Source organism: Hypanus sabinus, chromosome 3, assembly GCF_030144855.1.
Source record: "Hypanus sabinus isolate sHypSab1 chromosome 3, sHypSab1.hap1, whole genome shotgun sequence".
In the NCBI taxonomy this organism is placed as follows: domain Eukaryota; kingdom Metazoa; phylum Chordata; class Chondrichthyes; order Myliobatiformes; family Dasyatidae; genus Hypanus; species Hypanus sabinus.
In genome coordinates this window covers 148,228,924-148,251,847 of record NC_082708.1, presented here as the reverse complement: position 1 = coordinate 148,251,847, position 22,924 = coordinate 148,228,924, and the positions used below count along the sequence as shown (strand labels likewise).

General features: G+C 41.0%; 1 protein-coding gene across 4 annotated transcripts in view; it reads left to right on the top strand.

The window, feature by feature from the left end:
- nrg1 (neuregulin 1) overlaps window positions 1-22,924 on the top strand; it is a 192,042-nt gene that overhangs the window by 133,986 nt on the left and 35,132 nt on the right. For 3 of the 4 annotated variants that reach the window (XM_059965359.1, XM_059965358.1, XM_059965357.1), the window contains one exon: window positions 15,507-15,627. In XM_059965359.1, the coding sequence (XP_059821342.1) occupies window positions 15,507-15,627 (121 nt within the window). Of the gene's footprint in view, window positions 1-13,241; window positions 13,391-15,506; window positions 15,628-22,924 lie in introns of those variants that run through there. The other variant, XM_059965360.1, reaches the window with a different exon arrangement.

Genomic DNA, 22,924 nt, shown 5'->3' with positions numbered 1-22,924 from the left:
GTGCCACCACACCCTCAGATTTATTTCAATAGGATATCCTGAAAAGACAGTGAAGGCAAAATGCTTAGCAATCAATTGACTGTATAAATCAATACACATTGTATCATTTTCTGGGAATGTATTAACACAGTGGTTATTCTGCAGCTGGGTAACTAAACCAAAGAGAAGAAGTAGTATGAGAGATAGCTATAAGAGGGACTGCATGTTCATGGTCCCCGTTTTCTCCTACCCCTCTCATCCAGTTCCATTGGGGTGTGACTCCATTTCCAACACTTTAAAGCATCATTTACAGATGATCTGTTAGAAGCTTTTGCGAGTGCTACCCATACCTCATGAGCATTTTTTTCTTTCATTTTGTTCAACATTAGTGACTTTTTGAATCAAGATGTCGTTACATTCTTGCCAAGTGAGCTATCAAGAACAAATCCAAAATTACAGAGTGGAAAATATGTGCATTTTGTTGTCTCCAGTTATCGCCTCCCAGCCTCACTAGCTTCAACCTTTCCTCCCCCACCTGGTTCTGTCTGCCAGTTCAGCCTCCACCTTCCTCATCTGGATCCACCTATCACTTGCCAGCTCCTGCCTCACCTTTTTATGCTGGCTAGCTCCCCTTTACACTCAGTACTGATGCAGGGTTTCGACCTGACTATTCCTTTGCTTCCACAGATGCTATCTGACTCACTAAGCTCCTTAGTAGCTTATTCTTTCATTCAGACTTCAGCATCTGCACTTCCTTCTGTTGATGTCCTCTCTGTTGTGTGGTAACCATGTAGCATCCACAGAATGCTTTAGCATTCTCTACTTGTATTTAACATTCACAATTAAATTGGATTCTGGGGGAGGAAGGGAGCTGGCAGAGCTGTTGTGACAGGGTAGAGGCAATAGGACTAGTTTTGTAACTTGTTCAGAAAACTGGCATGAATGCATTGGACCAAATGTCCCCCTTCTGCACTTTTTGGTTCTTTTCTCTCCTGTCCTCTTTCAGCCACGGTATTTCTTTCGACAGGGATGCAAACTGCATAATAGAAATAGCTAATCATTTCCTTTGGGCTCTGCAGGAATCCCATGATGTGGTGATATATAGTGTGAAAATTGCTCCAAATGCATTCATACTAATGAAGGTTTTATTATACTGGTGGGAGCAAGGGAATTGTTGTCTCTATTTTATTCCTTCTTTTTTATTGTGCTCCCAGTCCACAGTTGAACACTTATCTTTGCTCTGTGGGTAATGAGCAAGTGAATCAATTTTACAATATCAAGCTCTCTGGATAGAATTACTCAGAGCAGAAAATGTAGTGTTAAGTAGGTGGCCCATTCATGCAATGTGCCTGAGCGTCTTGCTGTCCGGTTTGTTTGGTCTTTTACTAACTACATTCAGAGTGATTTTTCAATGCTCAGTGCAGAGAAACAGTAATGAGATGATTATACAGAGCCATCAGTTATTAATTGTCTTTAAACTCTGCTCACAGCCTCCCCTGCTTCCTGCGTTCTCCTCCTTATTCCTGTCACAATCCTGTTTTAAATTTTGAGAAATAGATCAGCACAAGCCTAAACAGGAACAGGGATTCTTCTCTGAATGGATCTAATTGTTGACTGGCATAGTTGTGTAGAGAAATCCCTTTCTCATAATAATATACAACTCTGACTGTCATATTACAGCAAGGCTTTAATAGCACTAGCGTAAATGGGTGCTTGACAATCAGCACAGTCTCAATAGGATGAATACCCTGTTTCAATGTTCTATTGCATTATGACTCAAATGATGGCACTTACTGTAAGGAAAGGGATTAACAGGAATATTTAGCAATGAAGGAAGTTTTGTTTTGGCAACGATTGTTTTCATTGTAACAGGGAAAGGTGAGGGAAGGTTAATCAAACTGATTAATAAAAAAAGGCCTATGTTACGTGTATTGTCAGAATATTTTCCATATAGACAGTCAATAAGCAGGAGCCACTGAATTAAGGAATTTGAGAAAATAATAAGCAGGAATTGAAGTGAAAGCTATGGAGTTATTGTGTGAGTTGTAATATAAGACACCAAGAGATCAGCCCTTCCATCATATCAAATCATTGCTCACCACCAAGCACTATTACACGACTCTCCCCACATTCCCATCAACTTGCCCCCAGATTCAAACTCTCAGCAACACGCAAAGGGCAACTTGCAAAGGCCATTTAGTTCTGTCAATGACGGCTCTTTGGTTCGTGGGAGGAAATCAAAGAAGCCACAGGAAACTCACCTGATCACAGGGACAACATGCAAACTCCACACAGAGAGCACCGAAGGCCAGGATTGAACCTGGGTCGCTGGAGCTGTGAGACAGCAATGCTACCAGCTGTACCACTTCACAACCCTCATCGAGAAACTGCTGGGCCCTGGCGTGAAATGCTGAAAAGGGCAGTTACAAGAGGGGAGAGCTCTTGATACACCTTCATGTACAAAGTATTCTGCACAGAAGGGTGAGAAGTGGTTATAAGCTGAGTGCTATTGCTCAGCACGTGGGCTGCAAGGCCTCCTATTCATTCATAGATTTCCTTAATTTCTATAAGTAACCATCTGTGTGAATAGGAAGAGTTCAGAGTATTTGATTTTATTGATGACAACTGTGGGATTGCAAATGTTTAATTTGCCAAGCTAGCAATGCTTTGTGAGAGGCCTTGACAGTGAGCATAGGACAGGCCCTTTGGCCCATCATGTCTGTGTCAACTATCACGACAAATAAATCTAATCCCATCTGCCTGCATATAATGCATATCACCTCATTCCTTGCATGTTCAGTTCCTGTTTAAATATCTCTTAAATGCCACTACCAACCCTGGCAGCACCTTCCAGGCACTTAACACTCTGTGTATAAAAAAAAACACCTCACATATCTCCTTTACATTTCCCCCACTACCCCCCCCCCAAACGCATATCCTCAAGTATTTGCTATTTCTACCCTAGGGGAGAAAGACTCTGACTATATTTGTATCTGTGCTTCTCATAATTTTATAAGTGTGAGAGATGAGGAGAAATCTTATACTTCAGGAGATTTGTTAACCGTTTAAAAATTTCAACCCAGCACACTGTGGATGTTCAGTTAGTTCATTTTAAGTGAACCTTAAGGATGCAGGCGAGGAAAGGTGTGGGATTAGACAGCAATGTCTGAATGCTGTTGAACTCTAGCAAGACCCTGTAGCCAATTCTTGCTTCTATTTTTTTATGCTCTTATTTGTGTTTTAAATGCACCAGAGTGACAACTCCTCACCACAAGCCTTACAGCCACTTCCCTCACTGCCAAGTCCCTCAGACAGTCTGATCTATGTCCAACCTTGGCTTCACGTACCTCCCTACCCCCACCGCCAGCCCATCTCATTTTCCCGCAGGAGGATAACTGCAGTGTCACGACGGGCCTTGTTGCTTTTCCTGGACGTGTTTTCTATTCTCCATCTATCGATTGCCATTTACTTTACTCCAAAAACAGCACTAGAAAGTCAATGTCAGCTTATCCGAGCTGTAATATAATAGTGCAGTCAGAATTCTGGAAGCCAGGTCCTTCTCAAGATCATTTGTGGTTTGTCAGAAGTGGATGGTGGTGGAGGGGGGGGGTAGGGGAGGGAGGGAGTTGTGGGGAGGAGAGGAGCTGTTGCTAGAGGAAATAGCTATGACCTTCCTCACTCTAGTGCCCTGTCAATGGGATGATCTGTTGTCTGGCCCACTGAGATATTATCCTGCAGCCCGGCAGATTATTCCATTTGCCTAATCGGGGTTCTTTCCTCTTTTGCAGTTACAGTAAATTTAGAGAGAGGGTTTTACCAGCTGGATGTTGCATTCTGTGTATTAAAAACTGAACTTCCCTATCAAGGATGTTGAACCCTGTTACCAGGATCATGGAGACACAAGCGACTGCAAAGCCAGAATCTTGAGCCGTATATTTCAGTGAGCTAAAAACAAACTGCAGGAGGGACTTGGGACATCGGACAGCATCAGTGGAGAAAAATGGACAGTCCAGGTGAATGGTCTGAACTCAAAATGTTGACCGTCCCTATCCCACCACATATGATACCTGATGCTCTGAGTCCCTTCAGCTGTTTTATTTCTCCCCACTGGATATTCTCAGTAGGTACTTGGGGAGAGCTGATACCACAAGGTGGCAGGTAACGCCGCTACCTCACACTTACAGTGACCCTAGTTTCTGACCTTGTGTGTTGTGTGCATGGAGCTACCATGTTTTCCCTATAATTATTTTGGTTTTCCCCAGGTGTTCCAGTTTCTTCCAACATCCCAAACATTCGTGTGTTGGTAGCTTAACTGGTCATTGGAAATTTCCTTGTCCATGAGGTTAGGCAACGAATGGGGAGTTGACAGGCATGTGGGTGAGAATAAGTGGGTCGGTGGGACTGCTTGGAATGCAACGAGAGCCAGCATTGAATTGATAGACACAATAATCTTATTCTATGATGTGAGAAAATGTCTCTCTTTTAAATATTAAAAGGAGACCTGTTCGTATTGTACAGAGCGCAGACATGGAGTTGGCATCAAAGTTCAAATGCTGGACAGCAGATAATCCTGAGGAAAGGTCTCGGCCCAAAATGTTTATTCATTTCCAAAGATGCTGCCGGATCTGCTCGGAATTCCTCCAGAGTTTTGTGTTCGTTGTTTAGGATTTCCAGCATCTGCAGACTTTCTCACGTTAATGATATAGCTGTTGCTCTGTGTCCTAAAGCCAGCTTGGCTGAACACTAAGCGGTCCAGCTGATGAGAGGAAATGGGTGGCAGGGGTTGGGGGGGGGGAGTAATGGTGGGGGAATATGGTTTCAAGAGGGGAGGCTTGTCCTCTAGTTATTATATAGTTAAGTAATCCATCCAGCCCTCCCATTCAATGGGAATGTGGTGCCTTTAGGAACTTCACGGGCTTGGAGATTTTGGCTAAGCTTACCTCACCCATGCTCTAGTCCCTCTTGGCATTTTGGAGGTTAACTATAGTAAAACAGAAATTGCTATTATTTCTAATGTAATTTATATGGATTTACTTTGGGTTGGCTCCATCCATACTTCAGGCTGTAGTACCACAGAAAATCCATAAATATTATATTTGAACTGGGATAGAGAATTCTGCTTTAAAGCAAGTCGGGAAGTCACCCACCGCTGTTGAAAGCTGGTGGTTACTGTGTAAATCAAAATGTTTCCTCGGAGAATTTGCAGTGTGAGACAGAATAAGGATAATCATGCCATTGGCAGTGTCCTTAGACTGTCACACTACCAGCCAAATATAAAATTGTGCCTCAGCAGCGGACAGCCATTGATAAAATATTCTAGGCAAGAGGATACCTTAGCAGTGTCCCAGGGTTGTCCTCTGGATATTGTGAAGCATTCATCAAGCACCTCAGGAATGATTTGCCATTCTGAAAGATGGGAGAAGATCAGCCCCATGCCAAGAGCACACAACTCACCTGGCAGACACTTGCTGGATCTTTTAAATGGGATATTACTGACCAGTAAAGCTAGGCCTCCTTGAAAGCCATAAAACCAGGATGCTAGAAACACTCAACAGGTCAGGCAGCAATTATGGAAAGAGAAACAGTTAATGTTTCAGGACCTGAAATGTTAATTTTGTTTCTCACTCCACAGACACTGCCTGATCTATGGTTTCCAGCATTATCAGATTTCCAGCGTCTCTACTTTCAGTGTTCACTGTTTGTAGCAAGGCAGATACCACAAGCGGCTTTGGAGCGCAGTTGCACGTGAAAGAAGTGTTGAAATGAAGTGATTAGAAACTGAGCTCTGGGGTGGGATGAATACTCTGGTCAGCGATAGGTGTCAGATGGTGAATAGCTGTTTTTAGTTGGCAGTGTTATTTTGCCCATCTACGCTGAAGGCCAGAATTTGGAGTTATTTTACATCAGAGAAGGTTTCAGTCAAGAAGTGAATAAGGATCTTGGCAATTGCCCTCTCAGAGATGGTCGCTGGAGGGATTATCCCTTTTGAAGCAGCCACCGTAAATTCTTGGATGGAAGGATTAATTGTATGAAACGGTGATCATAGCATCAGCCTTGGCTCAGTAGGCAGCATTCTTGCATTGACCCCTGAGGTTGTAGATCTGAGCTACAGTCGCACAGATGACTGCAAAATGTAGCCTGGCACTAAGTACTGTTTGTGGAGTCCTTTTATAATGTTTTGCACAGAACTGGGGGATTCTCCCTGATGCCATGATACAGGTGTATGCTTTAATCAACATTGTAAGACAGCTTCTGTTGAGTATCTCTGGTTCCTTTATTGGAACAAGAATGGTGGTGTTACAGAGCACTGAAGCAGGCTCTTCAGCCCTGCTCATGCCACCTATCAAGTACCTGTCTTGCCTGTTCCCACTGACCAGTTCCTAGCACTCTTAACAGTTGCCGGTTTAGATACAATTGGTCTGATCCTGCAGCTGCTTGCATTCCTTGTCACAGTTCTCATGCTGTGGTCTGGCATGAAATCTCCCAACATGATGTGGGAGAGGGCTTTGTGTTCTGTGCAGAGCTTTGTACTCAGAGTGAGCTGGAAGAAATCAATGCCATAACTCCGCATGGCAGTATCTGATATAACAGGGCATGAACTGGTCTGTTGAGTCATTGCATGAGAAGATCCCAAACTTGGCCCTGGTGATGGAATAGACTGATCAGCTGATCCTGGCAACTGACAGGGAAAGGAACCACTTTCCCACCTACCTTTCCATTGGCCAAAAGTGCAGGGGAGGAAGCAGAGCGAGTAAATTCCATTGATTGGAAATCAGTAGATAAATTTAAAGCCAAGTGCTATATTGCAATGTACAATGTAAAAAGCTCAGGAACAGATTAACATCCGCACTTGGAACCATCTGTCAAAAGTACACGACTCCAACTATACCTGCAGACGCATTAATCTGGCTTCTTTTATTTAGCACCTATTGAGAAAATAACTCCTACCTAAAGCAGCTTTATCTTTAAAGCGAATGCCTGGCAAAATATGTGTTTTGCAGTTTGCTTACAAACGCAACATATGTGTCTCTGTGAGGGTCGGTTTCCTGTCAGTACCCACGTGCATTTTCAGTTTCTGATTTCCAATATTTTTAATCGAACCAACTATTTTCCCGCGGAGAAAGCGTAACATTTCCCCGCCAAATGGCAAGTACAAATTCGGGTTAGTGATAAGTGGATAGGATGTGTGGGCAGAATGGCCTCATCCTGCTCAGCCTCTGGGCGAGTAGGATTTATTGATACTACCTCCATAATCCTGTTGTTGACGGCTCAATAGAGTTGATACCTCATTTGTGTAACAGACTCTAATGACTTCCTTGCAAATGTGTCGCCCTTGTGAGAGATCTGTGCCTCCAACTCCCCCAGCGTGCCGTTCCTTACCTCTGTAGTCACAGCTCTGTGTGTGAGTATGTGTGAGCGAGAGAGAGTGGGTGGCTGGGCAATGCCACTAGCCCTGCTTGGCGTGCGTTTTCATGGGCAAACTGCTTCCTTTTAAAATTCGTCTGGAATTAAATCAGCGAAGTAAAATAAAGGCTCACAGTAAAAAAAAAGAATTCTATCAATTTAATGATCCTGAACTCCCAATTAAACCCGGCCATCTGTTCATCCTACAAAGATCTTTTCCTATTGGATGCGATCAGTAGCACTTACAAACACAGATCTGGCTTGTTGCTTTAAACTTCGCTCTATGTCTATCAGACTGCCGTTCACGAGAGCAGTAGAGGTCTGGTATAAAGTACGGTCTCGGTGCTGGACAATTGTTCAATGTAACCGGGAAATAATTCGTAGTGCCAGCAAGACTAGCATCATCACTCACATTTCTCCCCACCTCTACCCCCCCCCCCCCCACCCATCCAGTACGGCATGGGATTGCTTCAAGCTCTGTAGCTTCTGATGAGTGAATGTCACTTTGTGGTCGGTGTCCTTAAGCTGTTGCGAGTGTTTCGTGTAATTACGCCAGTGATCTTGCCTCGCTGAGCCCAGGAGGCGGTACGGTTTACAAAGGTGACATTTGCGAGAAGGACCAGCCGGCAGCTCGCTGCTCGTCTTTTGAACTGGGAGGGAACCCCCATGGAGCCCGGAGCTCAGTGACAAGCTCGAAAGAAAAGGCAAGAGTTGTCCTTGGTACTGAAATATCCAACTGAATAAACGAGCCTTTGTGTTAAAAAGCAGGTCACCCCACAGTGAGTGTTTGGCCCAGCCACTGTTGGAAGTGAGACTTGCGTTGCTATGTAAGTGTAAGGCAGGTCTCTGACATAATTTGTTATTAACCCTTGGATTGCCAGAAAATCCAGGGATTCCCTTTCTCTGCATCAACCGATCAGCATTCTAATTCAAACAAATGATTCGTATCACATGACAATGATAAAAATACCTCTAAGTCATATGTACCCTTAATTAATTAAATACTCAGAACTCAGTTTATCATAAAAATACTTTATTTTCCTTTTGTTTCAATGTTCTCTTCCTTTTTGCTAGCTATCGACGGAGTTAGGTCAATGGAGAAATCCAAGCACATAATACGCTTTTGTTTAACATTATGTAAAAATTAATTTTACTTAGAGTGAGAAATCTGAACACTTTCTCGAATGATTAATCCTCGTGTATCTGACACAATCTTCTCATTATCTGTGAATGACATTGTTCAGTGGAACTTTCTGGAGGAAAATTGGACTAAATTGGACATAATTGTGCAATCATGGCACACGTTTCAACATTGTACGGTGACATTGTTATTCCTATAAATCCCACATTGGTTTATATTCCTTTAGATCCTTTCCAACTTCTCTCTTCCACCTTCTCCATTTTCCAGGTCCTCCCCTCCCCCACCTTCCAGCCCCCAATAATCTAACACTCTGGTCCCCTAAAGTTCCAATGTCCCTTTCAACAACTCACAAACCACGAGCACTTACCAACCCTACCATCCCCACCCCTTTGGGTCCTGATCCTTAGCTGGTCTGTTTCCTTTAGCACAATGACATATCCCATCTATTTCACTGATTGTAAAGCATGTTGAATTGTCTTGAAGAAAGTACCAAATGTGTATATACATGCATCTTTGTTTTTTACACTGAAAGGATTGGTAAATATGCCTAGGGATAGTCTATAAATGAGACAGTGCATCTGAGCCACTTTTTAAACTTAGGTGTATTAGTATTTGTGAATCGCTTAGAGTTTGAATTTTGTTTTTCTTTCTAATTGCTCTGTGCTAGTTTCATCCAATTTTCTTTCATGTAGTTAAAGCAGAGTGGATCAGCACTAGGTATCACATCCCACAATAAACATCTAATACTTCAACACCTAAAACTGATCATCTAAGAAAGCAAACAAATACACCTTCATACTGTTTAGAGTTTGTCACTATAAATAGATTTAAGCAGCTTCAAACAACAGCCTATTCAAATTTAAAATGGAAGATTAATTAGCAATGTGAAAGGATGGTGTGAGTGTTTTAGGCCTGGATTTGCAAATAATCGCATGCAATCCTCCTGAGGCATGAAAACAGGATGAATAAAGAATAAAGATGCAGTTGAGGAACACTTAATTCCATAAAGTGCATCCATTTAATTTTTGCTGAGCCCATTTAATTCCAAAACATTCAAAAACAAAACATGCATTTGTTTAGCATTAGTCAGTGATAAAGTCACAGAAGTTGAATATAAAAATCTGTGCAGTTGGGAATATGAGACATGTTCATTTACACTTACTACTGATTGAAAACTGTATCCGACTATTAACTTTAAAATGGTCTCTAAATACTGCCAACTGGTTTGCTGGGAAATTGAAACCATCTTTCCAGCCAACTCACCTCAGTATTCTGCTGAGTTTTTTATGTATTTCTATTATTAATTCAACTTCTATCTGGTACATGATTCAGCATTAGAGTGGCCTGGTGTAATAAACAGCTGACAGTGAGGTATGGACAGTAATTTAATCGAGCTTTGAGTGCTCAAAGGTGAACCTTATGGAATGTCAGCAGATTTTGGAGAGTGAGCCTCTTGCTTCGCCAGCCGTTTGCTACCCTGACTGATAGACAAGCCGCTCGTCCTCTTAGTGCATCAGTGCTGACTCCACCAGTTGTGCTGAAGCAGAGTTTAGTTTGGCACAGTTTCACTCTGCTGAATTAATATTCCTGAAGCTCTTTGGACCATGTCCCACTGTCCTCTTGTCATGAATTATGCAGAGTTTCTGCCAGTCCTTTCAATTCCATAAATTATGGGACTATGAAAAGGTACAGGGAGGAAATGATCACATAAGGTGCAAGAGTACTCAAAACAGCATTGACCTTCACTGCAACCAACACTAAGTTTAGTGTGTGAATTAATTATATGCTCATTGAGACAGACAGCATTTTGAAAGGGATTGGCAGTATATAGATATTGAGAAAATGTTTTCTTAGATTGGTAATTCTAGAACTAGAAAGAGTATCAAGATGTCAAATGGGGGATTGGGGTGGGGGCCAATCACTTGGATTGAGACGTAGAAAAAATTATGTTAGAGTTTGTAAATTTTGGTAGTGGCAAACTAGAGGATATGGGCTTTGAAACATTGAGCATATTCAAAACTTGGTGTGGTAAATATTTGGACACCATGGGTGGATGAGGCATGGATTTACAGTATTTCAATGGCAGAGCAATCTTGAGAGGTTGCATGACCAAGTTCTATTTCCTGTGGTCTTATTCAGCACCTAGGATAATCTGGATATTTAAAACTGTAGAAAATAGTGGGATAAGATCAAGAAAGTTCTGCTGGTCAATGAACTCATGGCCAGTCCATTCCCTGACCACACTTATTTGCCTTTGATCTAAGTTTCTTAGTTCTTCATGGATTCCTACAACATAAAAGGCCATTCAGACTAGCAATCCAGTGCTGGCTCTTACCTCACTCTCCAGCTTCTCCCCATAAGCCTAGAAATTTATTATAAGAGGCTATCCATTTGGTATTAAAAGGTTTTTTTGTCCCAGGATCCAGAGCTTTATGGACGTAAAGATGCACCTTCGAGTTGCATCTATACTTTGCATAGAAAAGGGAGGTTAGGATTACTTGTTCTCAGGTGTGACATGGGTATTGGCTGCAAACCTAGCATTTAATGTCTGTTACATATTACCTTTGAGAGGTGCTCGTTATCTGCTTTCTTAAACTTCTGCAAGCCAGGTTGCATGGGAACTCTGATGCTGTTGCTCAGTATAGAATACCAGGTATGGTGATATTTTTCTAAATCAAGATGGTAGGTAGCTTGCAAGCAAATTTGAAGTGGGTACCATTCTCATACATCTATTGACTTTGACCTCCTTGATGTTAGAACTCATTGAAAGTAATTGGAGCATGTTGCATGGATCAGTGATTGTGGACAGAGTGACTGTTCTGCACTATGAATTGTGTCCTAACCAAGCTGGTCACTTTTCTCTGGACAGCTTCTTGAGTGTTATTGGACTTGCACTCATTCAGAAGAGGAGAAATTATTTCATCAAGTTCAGGGTGGCAAGGATTTCAAGAGCCTGGAAGTTAGGAAGTTGCTGCTAAATGCAACCTCAAATGTTGAAAGGCCTAGACAGGGTAGTTGTGGAAAAGATGTTTCCCCCCACTGCAGGAGTCTAGAACTAGATGGCACACCCTCAGGATAGAGGGGGGATCCCTTTGAAACAATGATGCAGAGAAATTTCTTCAGCCAGTGGGTGGGGAGTTTGTGGAATTTATTACCACAGGCAGCTGTGGAAGCCATGTTGTTAGGTGTATTTAAGGCAGAACTTGATAGGTTCTTGATTAGATTTGGCATCAAATGTTATGGGGAGAAGGCTGGGGAGTTGGGCTGATGAGGGGAGAAAAGGATCGGCCATGATTGAATGGCTGAGCAGGCACGATGGACCAAATGGCCTAATTCTGCTCCTACGTTTTGTGATCTAAATACATCCTCTCTCCAGCTTTGTTCTGGTCAAAAGAGGAGCCCAGAGTGTTGATGGTCAGGACTATGGCAAGGTGGCTGTACTCTCCCTTATATGAGATAGTGTTGCCTTACCGTCATGTGATGTAAAAACTTGTGGTGTAGATTTATGAGTGTATTTTACCTTAAAATAAATAATTCATCTGCTACTTTTTTATCAGTTAGTTATCTCTCTTTTCTGGTCTAATGAGTGCAGCAATTAAGGGCACTACAAATAATATTGACATTGATGTGAATAATTAGTCTCTTAATTATAATATTTTCTCATGATGCATCAAAAGCTGGTATTTAATAGCTGAAGCATCATTAAAGCTCTGATGAAGAATGTGATGTAAGCACCAAAGTCGAACTGCACCTACATTTTTATCAGTTGGTTTTGAAAGAGCTTAGCTTTCATTTGAGAACCTACATGCTGAGCTTAACAGACAGCTGTTTAGATTGTTAATGAAATTATCACTTGGTTTCTGTGTAAAATTGCTGAGAACTTGGTGTCAATTATATTATTCCAACTTAGTACAGTCTTCTGCCAATTGTCCTAACTGGATTCAGCGTAGAATGAATTTTGGAAAGTTGAGTGTCCAGCAGAGTTATTGCCTCCTTCTCTGACAGGCTTCTCTATGAAGGATGAAAACATGCTGACCTGTTTAAGGATCGATTGCACTCAGTCTAGTCTCGCACACGATGTACTACTAAGTTGGCAGAGCTTCTGGTCTGTGTCCTGTTGTTTAAGCAACAGACCCCAAGGAGACATTGAAATATCTCGTGCCTCATCTCAGATGGCATGAGAATTCCAGATAAATGTGTTGAGCAAATAAGAAGTCAAAAGAGACGGTGCTGAAGCCATGGCTTTTGTGCAGTTAGAATGCCAATAGACTGGCACTGTGAAGTGCCAGTGTGAAATAGCTTTGAGGGAATTGGACAGCTCTGAAATGAATATGCTGCCTTCTCCTGTTGTAAAATGGTCTAATTTGTGTGAGCAGTCTCATTTTGTGTTCTCTTTCACATGAGTCAGGAGGTCTCCTGCTTGGTTTGATGGTTGGATCTACTTTGACAAGGTTTAATGACAGATTTTTTTAAAAAAAAATTTTAAATCCATGTTCTTTATGGAGAAAAGCAAAGAAGAGTGTTTTGATGCAGTGTGTGTATGTGCTTCGTGGTTGAAATTTATTTGAAGACAAATGTGTCTTTTTTTTAAGCTAAGCTAAGCTCCGCCGCATTGCTCTGGTATTGGTGCTGGGGTCACTGAGAGCTGACGCCTCACCTGCCAGCCTGTGCCAACGTAGATCATTGACAGTGCAATGACGTGGACAAAGAAGTATATTTAAGCCCAAAAAAAAGAGGAGTCTTGATATTGTTTTAGAGACCACAGGAGCAGCTTCTGACAGCAGCAAAATTAGCGCAAAGTATCCTGTTCACGAGTGAAAGATACCTTCATATCTCAAGGCTTTTTAAAAATGCGCACCTTCCCAGGTAAGGTTGATACAATGAGATGGGGCGTGCTCTTTTACTGGCAGCGAACAAATGTAGCAAGTTAAAAAATTACTGAAATATTGAAGTTGTTCTGTCTGGGTGGATGAGCTCTGGTGTTGATGTGGAATCCTGGTGTTTGCTTGCTGCAGATCCTGGTGGGGAATGAATCACTGTTTTGCTCTGTGCAGTTAGCTGTTGGTATGTTAGAAAATAAAATAAACTTTTGATAATATTCCGAGAATTGATTTGTGCTTCAAGAAGTAATGCGAAGGATTTATGCCTTATGGCATGTGTAATATTGTGATATCTTTAAGTAAAAATTTTCAAAGATGAAATCACAATAGTTGAAGCCCACTATTACTGTGAAAGTAATGAAAGAACGATTTTTTGCTACTGTGCAGCACAGATGTATTTTAGAACCATAGGATGAATTTTTTAAAAAGCAATGAGGACAATTCCTTTCAGTTCTTTTGCATCGTGACTTCATTGCAATCACTATCCAGATTGCTAATGCATGCTCTGGTCTTTGTGTGAGTGTTTGTGTGTGCACACGCCTTTTACCAATACTTTATATCAGTGTGAAAGCCACTTATAGAGTGACATAAGAGAAGATTCTGGAGCTTAAAGCAATGCTTGCAGCAGAGGCTCCAGTTCAATTAGAAAAGTTAATGGAGTTGCTGGACCTGAAGCAAAGGGATCACAGTGCATTGAAAAAAATGGTGGAGTAAAGGTCAATATTTAGTTTCAAGCTGATTAAAGATGGCAATCTATTTCCTGGGACTATCTGATTTAAATATATTGAAAATTCTCTTGCCGGTAGATGAGATTCTCTTCACCTTGGTTCTTGCCTACTCCCAACCTCCCTCCTCCCCATCAGTAACTGCACTGTGAGCACTTTAATCCACTTTTATAATGCTGTTTACAATGTAAATATACACTATGCTTTTTTATGTATTTTACTCCATATCCATACTTAAACCACCAAATAGGTTTTAATATTATTCTTCTTTATAATTGTTTTTCATTGAACTTTAAAAGAGAAATAGATAATGAACCCTAGCACAAAATATTCCACAATGCAACGATAACTCATTCTGTGCTGTATTTCCCATTACACCAATGTAGCTATACTCTGAGTATTAATATGGTAGAATAATGTGACCATCCAAATGCATGACACAATTGCTACCACTTCTATCTCAAGTACCATTTTTCTTCCTGTTCGTTAGGTCTTCAGGACAGAAACTGTAATTTATCAGAATAAGGTTCAAAGTAAATTTCTTTTCAAAGTAGGTAAATGTTGCTATATACTACCTTGAGATTCATTTTATTCAAGCATTTACAAGGAAAAAATAAATACAACAGGACTTACGAAAAACTATAAATGAGCAAACACTGACAAATGACCAAGTTGCAAAAGAAGACAAACTGCAAATAATAATTCTGAGAACATGAATTGTAAAAAGTCCTTGAACGTGAGTCTGTAAGTTGTAGAACCACTCCGGTGTAGTGCTGATTGAAGTTATCCATACCTGTACAGGAGCCTAATGGTTGTAGGGTAATAATTGTTCCTGAACCTGGTGGTGTCCATGGGGCTGATAGGTAGACTGGAGCTCATTCACCTACTGTTCCTGGCCAATGGGAAGAATTGCCCTGAATGCAAGGCCTGTGAAAAATTTTTGAAATACATGCTTTCACTGACGTACAAAATCTTGTTTTGAAGAGTACTTTACAAGGGGTGACATGTAAGGAAGTTCATGGAGTAATTTCCAAAACTTTCTGCTAAAATGGCTCAACATATTATCATCAATTGTGGGGTAAAGGGAATGGGGATGCCCAAGTGGCCAGAGCTGGAGGAATGCAGCACTTTCAGGAAGATCTGAGATTGGAAGGAACAGGGCCGCAAAGACTATTGAGTACCAGGCCAGAAGTTTAAATTATGGATGCATCCCATTCTCCCAATAGTAATTTAACAATTATGATATCCCACAAAAAAGGCAGTTTGGTACAATACACCGGAGTACAAATTATGCAAATGATCTTCATGCTTTGTGATCTTTGCTATAAATAAAATAATTGCAGTGCCCTTTAATATTGTTCTTCTTCCTATTTGCAGCTACCACATCACCAACACCCTGGTCAGGCCATGCAAGGCCATGCAACGAGAGCAATCGGCATTACTGTGTGAACGGGGGACAGTGTTTCGTTATCAATGGTATTAATAAGCTCTCCTGTCAGTAAGTGAATCAAACCTTCATCCACTCCTTTCCACAAGTCGCTGCATATCATTGTATCTTCCTGGTTTCTTACCAGTAATATTGAGTGATCTCTCATGAACTGTAGTCTGTAGCTTCTGTACAACAACCATCAGAGTGTAAGGAGCATTGAAACTGCAGGAATGAAGTTCCATTTGGTTTCCGTTCCAACATCTCTGAGCTCACGAGATTCAACAGTTATTGGTACTCATGTAGTCTCTCTCAAACGTGACCTGAGAGAAATCCCATTGTGGTGGAAAGCTTTGTGACTCTTAGGCTAAACAGCATATTCCTTCAAGCAGGCAAAACCTAGCACTTGTCATAGCTCAAATTGCTCACAGCTACTGGGACCAGACTCTTTCAGCAGTCCTGTATCACAGTTTCAAGCTTACTGCAGTTGCAATCGTTTTCAAAATGACCATGTGGCTCCAGCTGAATTGTACAATATTAAATTATTTATGCAGCAATAACTGCAGAATTTACCCAATGAATTTATTTACTTTAACTCTAAATTTAATGAACTGGTTTTAATTTGGCAAGTTTCACCCATATACTTTAAAATCCTTTTAAAGCAATTGGCTGTTTTATATTCAGGATCTAAATGGATGAATGCTCTAGCATGTCTGTTTTGCCTTCTGAACTCCACAGCTGGGCCTGATATGTACCTTCAATGTACCCATTTGCAAAGCATCGGAACCCCATCCAACTGAAGTTTATTGTCCAGAAATCATAGCTTATTGGGTGCAAAGTTGTATTAATGAAAATGTACCTGTTGAAGCACATGCTCTAGTTTTGATTTTAATTGCTTCTCTTTCCCACTCAGAACACACTGCATGTTTAATAGATCATAAGATGTATCCTGCACAGGGTCTATGTGCAAAGCACATGCACACAGAGAGACATAATCTCACTCTTTCCCTCTGTCATATACACCCATGTACACACACATGTGCAGCAAAATCGCACACACTCCCACACTGATGTATGTATTTTTCTTGCCTTATTACTGACATGACCTCGCACACATACCTAGTCTGCAGATGCTGGGCTTTGGAGCAAAAAAAAAACTACTGGAGAAACTCAGAGGATTAAGAACATCTGTAGAGGTAAAGGGATGGTTGACTTTTCTTGATGTTAACATGAGATGAGAGAGAGAGGGGTAGGACAGGCAGTTAGGTGATGAGTGGAACAAGGTGAGGTACAGGATGAAGGTCAGATGGGGCAGGGTAGGGGAGAGGAAGGGCAGAATAAAGGGTCAGAGGTTGTTGGGTGTAAGTAGAACCACGTGAGGGAGGGGATGATAGGCAGATGAAACCACAACAAGGAGGGTAGGCCAAGAAAGAAACCCAGATCAATAGGTGTGTGAATAATGGAAGCAGGAAAGGTTCTGGTGGAACCGGAAAAGAAACACAGAAGAGTCATTTTCCTGAGATTGGGAATTTCAATGTTGAGTTCTAGGCCAGCAAATTGGAATAGGAGGTGCTGCATTGACACAAATCTGCATTTTGTCCCTCCCCCATTCAAACCAGTGCACGTGCACATCAACACGTATTTCTCTTGACCACTCATCATCACTCTTACATACTTAGTAACACACGTTAAGGTACATTTCCTCTCCTAACAAAGTTATGCACATTTACTGTTTCACACTCACACACCCAAATGTGGATTCTCTCTTCTCCACTTGCATTTCCTGTCCACAGTCTCTTTCCTCTGTCACATGCGTACATGCATGGGTGCACCTGATCGCGTGCGTACTCACACACACGCCCACACTCTCACCCACACATATGCCAATGCGCAAAGCTCTACAGGAAACGTTGTTCCATTGTAGCTGGGGAATTTCCATTGTGGGCATATGATATCAGTAGATAGAGTGGGTATCACAGAGTGAGATGAATTGAAGATGCCATTCTCCACCTGATGTGACCAGGTACATAGCTAAGGAATTCTCTTCTTGAACATCACTAACAAAAGGAAATGTACTACAGATTAGGTTTAGGACAATAAAAAGCAGTAGTAAGATATTCACCCCATGTGCCCTCTCCACCATTTACTTCAGCACTACTTTCCTGCACAAAACCCACATTTCTTGAAGCCCTTAAGATTGAAAAAAACTATAGGTGAATAAAAATTGAAAAACTGCAGATGCCCAAAATCTGAAACAAAAGTAGAAAATTCTGAGCAGGTCTCGCTGCACAGATACCGTCTGGCCCGCTGAGGGTTTCCAGCATTTTTGGTCTTTGTTAAAACTTTATCAACTCTGTCTTGAATATGCTCAACAATCAAGCCTCTAAGGCAAGCTTGAGCAGAGAACTTGCAGGATTCACTGGCTTTAAGGGAGTAAATCACTCATTCCTCTTCACCACTGTGCCGTTGAGAACTAGAGACTATCAGCGTGAGGTGAGAGGTGATATTCTAATAGGAAACCTTTTCACCCAGAGGGTGGTCAGATTATGGAATGAGCTGCCAGAAGAAGTGGTTAAGGAAGGTATATTATCATTTTAAAGTTAATTAGACAGGTACATGGCTAGAAAGAAATTAGAAGGATAAGGGACAAATGGAAACAGGCAAATGGGACTAGCTTAGAAGGGAAAGACACGAGCCATTTGGGAAGAAGTGCCCACTTCAGTGCATTACAACTATGATCAAGCCCATATTTGGAGATGGTAACCCCTAGTTTGGGACAGTCAGCCAGGAAAAACATTGACTCTACGTTCAGCCTGTTAAGTACAGTACACCTACACATAATGGAGGTGTTGGTTTCCTAGAAAATTGTCCCATCACACTTTTCCCTAATGTGAACTAACTTGGCCAAAATTATTACTTTTTTTTGCATTTTGCATTTATTTGGTTTTATTCCCTCTCATAAATTCCATAATATTTTTATTCTGTGTCTTAAATTTTTGGTGGTGACTTATGAGTTTCCATAACCCAAATTGCCATCATGTGGGGTATGCTGTACCCAAAAGAATACTGGATATTTCAATAAGCTAACATCTCATTCTTCTAAACAGTACACAGTATAAGCCTTGTCTGCTTAATCTCTCCTCAATGGACCTCTACCAAGGAATCAGTTCAGTGATTATTAACTCTAAATGTTTCAGGACTGAAGTGCGTGCATATTATTTATAAAGGAGTGTGTGCGTGTGTATGCACACATGTATCTGTAGACATATTAATTCACATTGTGCCTGTGTGTCTACATACATGTACATATGTAAGTCTTTGCAGAAGAGCTTAGTTTCCATCATCTTAGACCTTCCTTTTAATACATGTACATGTGTATTTATGTGTGCCTGTGCTTGCAGCTATTTCTGAATGTCAGTGGAGAGTCTGTCTATTCAGAAGGTAATTTGGGCTGATGAGATCTCCAACACTGAAAGGTCACCGTTTTGTAGACCAAGTCCTGTGCTCAACAATGAAATTATTTGCCTTATGAAAACTCATCTATTTCACATCCACAACGAGAGTAGTTTCCCCATTTGACTTGAGGTGTATATTTATATTGTTTCAAAGGGAGGAAGACTGGCCCTGGGTTATTTCTTTGTAACTTTGGATATCTCTGATGCGGGCTGTGAAAGACAGGTTCTTGGATAATGTACCACATTTAAATTGGGCTTGTATTTGTTGTTGATGTTAGAATCATACAGCATAGAAATGGCCCATTCAGCCCATCACTTTCATGCCAACCAGTGGGCACTTATCCATATTAATTGTAATGTTCAGCACTTAGCCCAAAGCCTTCAATACCTAGGCAATTCAAGTATTCATCCGGACACCTCTTAAATGCTGTCAACGACTCTGCCACCACTCTTTCCAGCAGTGCATTCCAGGTATTTGTGGGCAAAAATTTTCTCTCTCAATTTGTCACTCCTTACTTTAAATCTATTTCATCTAGTGCTGTTCACCATTGGTAAGGGAAAAAAGATTCACGTGGCCTGCTTTAGTTATGCACCTCATAGATATATATACCTCAATCATGACCTGTTTTAACCTCCTCTGCTCCAGGACAAACAGACCTAGTCTCCCCTAATAACTGAACTGATCCATCCTAGGCAACAATGTGGTGAATCTCCTTTGCACCCTCTGTGGCACTAATTCATCCTTCCTGTTGTGTGGTGACTACAACTGCACCCAATACTCCAGATAAAGTGTGGCCAATGTTTTACATAGTTGGAGTATAACCTCCCTGTTCAGTGCCCCAACTAATGTTCTTAAATTCAATGCCTGCATTCATTTGCTGCCTTAAGCACATTTTCTACCTGTGGTGTCACCCTCAAAGATCTTTGGACTTGCACACCAAGGAGCCCCTCAGTACTGCCAAGAACCTTGCCATTCTGAGCCTCACTAGTGCTTCCAGAATCCATGCCTCACACTTAGTGGATTAAGGTCCATCTGACATTTTTCAGCCCAGTTCAGCAGTACATCAATATCACCCTCCACATTATCAACAATTCTATCAGTCTTCAGCTCATCCGAGAACATACAGATCATGCCTGCTACACCACATCCAAATCATTCTAATTGAATATTATTGATGACATTGTAGCTATACTACTTCTGTACAAGACCTCTTTTATATTATTGAATAGCACTATCTTGGGGTTTAACATCATTCACATATCTGAATCAACAGGTCAAAGTGATCTGTTTCTGTATAACTTTTAATGCTAAGAAATCTATTCTGTCTGTCTCTGGTTTTGATTTGTTTCACAGAGGAAACTACACAATAACTTTAACTATTCTGTTTGCCTGACAATCCACCCTGCTCTTCTGCATTGTTAAGTGAAAAATGAGGGTTTAAACTGGAAAATAGTAGACACTGCAGCCGAAGTACTAGGGTCACATCACACTGACATGAAAAGAGTGACACTATTGACTACAGTTTCATTAAAATGTTGATGCCCCAAGTATTGTTAAATTCTATCAGCATGAGACAGTTTACGTACACATAGACACACAAACAAACCCACCTACGGAGTCTAGAGTAATATAAACAGGAAGAAGGCCCTTTGGGCCAGTCTGTCCGTGCGGATCATAGTGCCCACCAAGCCAGTTCCATTTACCCACACTTGGCCCATATCCCTCTAAGCCCTTCCTTTCCAGGCATCCACACATACACAGCCCTATCCTCTCCAACCACCACCCCCCACTCCCTACACATATATGCAAACTCATACATACATGGATAAAGAAAGAGTGAGAATAATAGCGAAATGCTTCCAGAAGTCACTTTATTTATATTCAGAGGACTTCTGCAAGTCTTTAATTTGCACAACATCCAGATTTCAATTTCTAATCCCCATCTTTGCTGGTCACTCTTAAATTCTCTTCACACTTACATTATAGCCTCTGAGACTCACTAGAATCAGTTGAATCACAGGATATGCTAGGAAGTCCAAAGATAGTGAAATAATAACAAGACTATTTGAAAGTAAATGACAACCTGTGTGTAGCCCAACAATAAATGAGAATGACATCACACACAAAATGTTGGAGGAATTCAGCTGGTCAGGCAGCATTTCTAGAGATGAATAAAAAGTCAACATTTCAGGCCAGTCCTTCATCAGGATTTTGAAATGGGTGTGCTTTTAGGGTTTAGCATGGTGTCAGAGCAGATTTTTTTTTTAACCAAGGAACCACTATTATTCAGTTCAATTTTAATCAAGAATGTGTAGCATTTTGATTATGTAATAATCTAATTTCGACCATTCAATTTTAAACATAGATTATTCATTTGTTTTCCATCCTTAGCTAGTGTACTGTAAATTGCACAAAAGCAGTCAGCCTCCATGGCTGTTACAAGCATTTGGAATAAAATCAGATACAGATGTACTGCTTGGCTTAAAATGTGTTGAAGCAATATTCACAGGCACTTCCATCAATCAACTTGAGTATTCCCATGTTATAATTAAAGTGTTGCATTGACACAGCTTAGCAACTGGTCATAATAGCAGTAATAACAATCATATTTACATTTAGCGATTTTCAGCCCAAGCAGTTCCTCCCCACCTGGTTGAAGTGAGCTGGTTGCTACTGGAAAGAAAACACTGGAGGGATAAATAATCACAAGGCTCAAAACAAAACATGCTTTAAGGTGTTCAAGACAAACACTGACAGCCCATTGGTTAATTAGGAACAGGCACGATAGTATAGCCGTTAGCACAACACTTTACAGTACCAGCGATGTGGGTTCAATTCCCACTGCTGCCTATAAGGAGTGGATACGTTCTCCCCATGATGGTGTGGGTTTCCTCTGGGTTCCTCCTACATTCTTGAGATGTACTGGTTGGTAGGTTAATTGGCTATTGTAAATTGTCCCGTGATTAGGCTAGGGTTAAGTTGGCAGTTGCTGAGGGCCAATACTGCACTGCATATCAATAAATAATATTTAAAAAATCTTATTGTAGACAAGCATCTGAAAATGGCTTGATCACATTCTCCTAATAATGTCTACATGGGGGAGATCACTAACATTACCTTGAAGTAAAAAGGTAAGCTGTTATAGGTTTGTAACAGAAACCAAGCAATGGGCCATATTCAGGCATTGTGTAATACAGCCTTTAATCCCACACTGCACCTGAAACTCAAACTGCCATCCTGTCATTGGATTCAGAAGAGAAACAGAAGAAAAAAAACTGATAAAAAATAAAGAATGACTTCAAATTATCAATGGCATGGTGGTATGGTGGAATAGGGTGTGTCCATCAGGCTGGCACATGTTGGATCCCAATAAATGCATAAATCCATCGACAAGAAACATTGTGCTTGGATGATATTATTTCTGTATCAGAAGAATATCTTTTTTCCAGATTCCTTCAGCTATAGTCAGTTTTGATAACAAAGCTGTTTTATTTCAAAGATAAATAAACAGAAATTATCTCAGTGAGTAGCCTAACTAGCAAGTAGCGCGGGGCAAAAGGTATGGTTGGAGAAGAATCCATTTGGTCAAGAACCCGATTTCTCCTGCACATCTCACTAGAAAATTATGTCAATTGGTCTGGATTTCAGTTACTCCTGAACTTGACAGGACAGTTTGGAACCTGTGAAGTTTTAATAAATTAAACATCTTGCTAATTGATAGTTTGATTTTAAATTCCCCAAATTACTTACATCCAATAGCTCCGAATGCTTAAAATTCTATCAGCTCACTGATGCTGAACTTTCCTCACCCCAAGAGTCTGGTCTGAGCTAAGCTGTTCACTGGTTTTTGTTCTCTGGGATATTTTGATACAGTCAATTGGTAGCAGATGAGTTTTTGATTTAACAGCTTGTG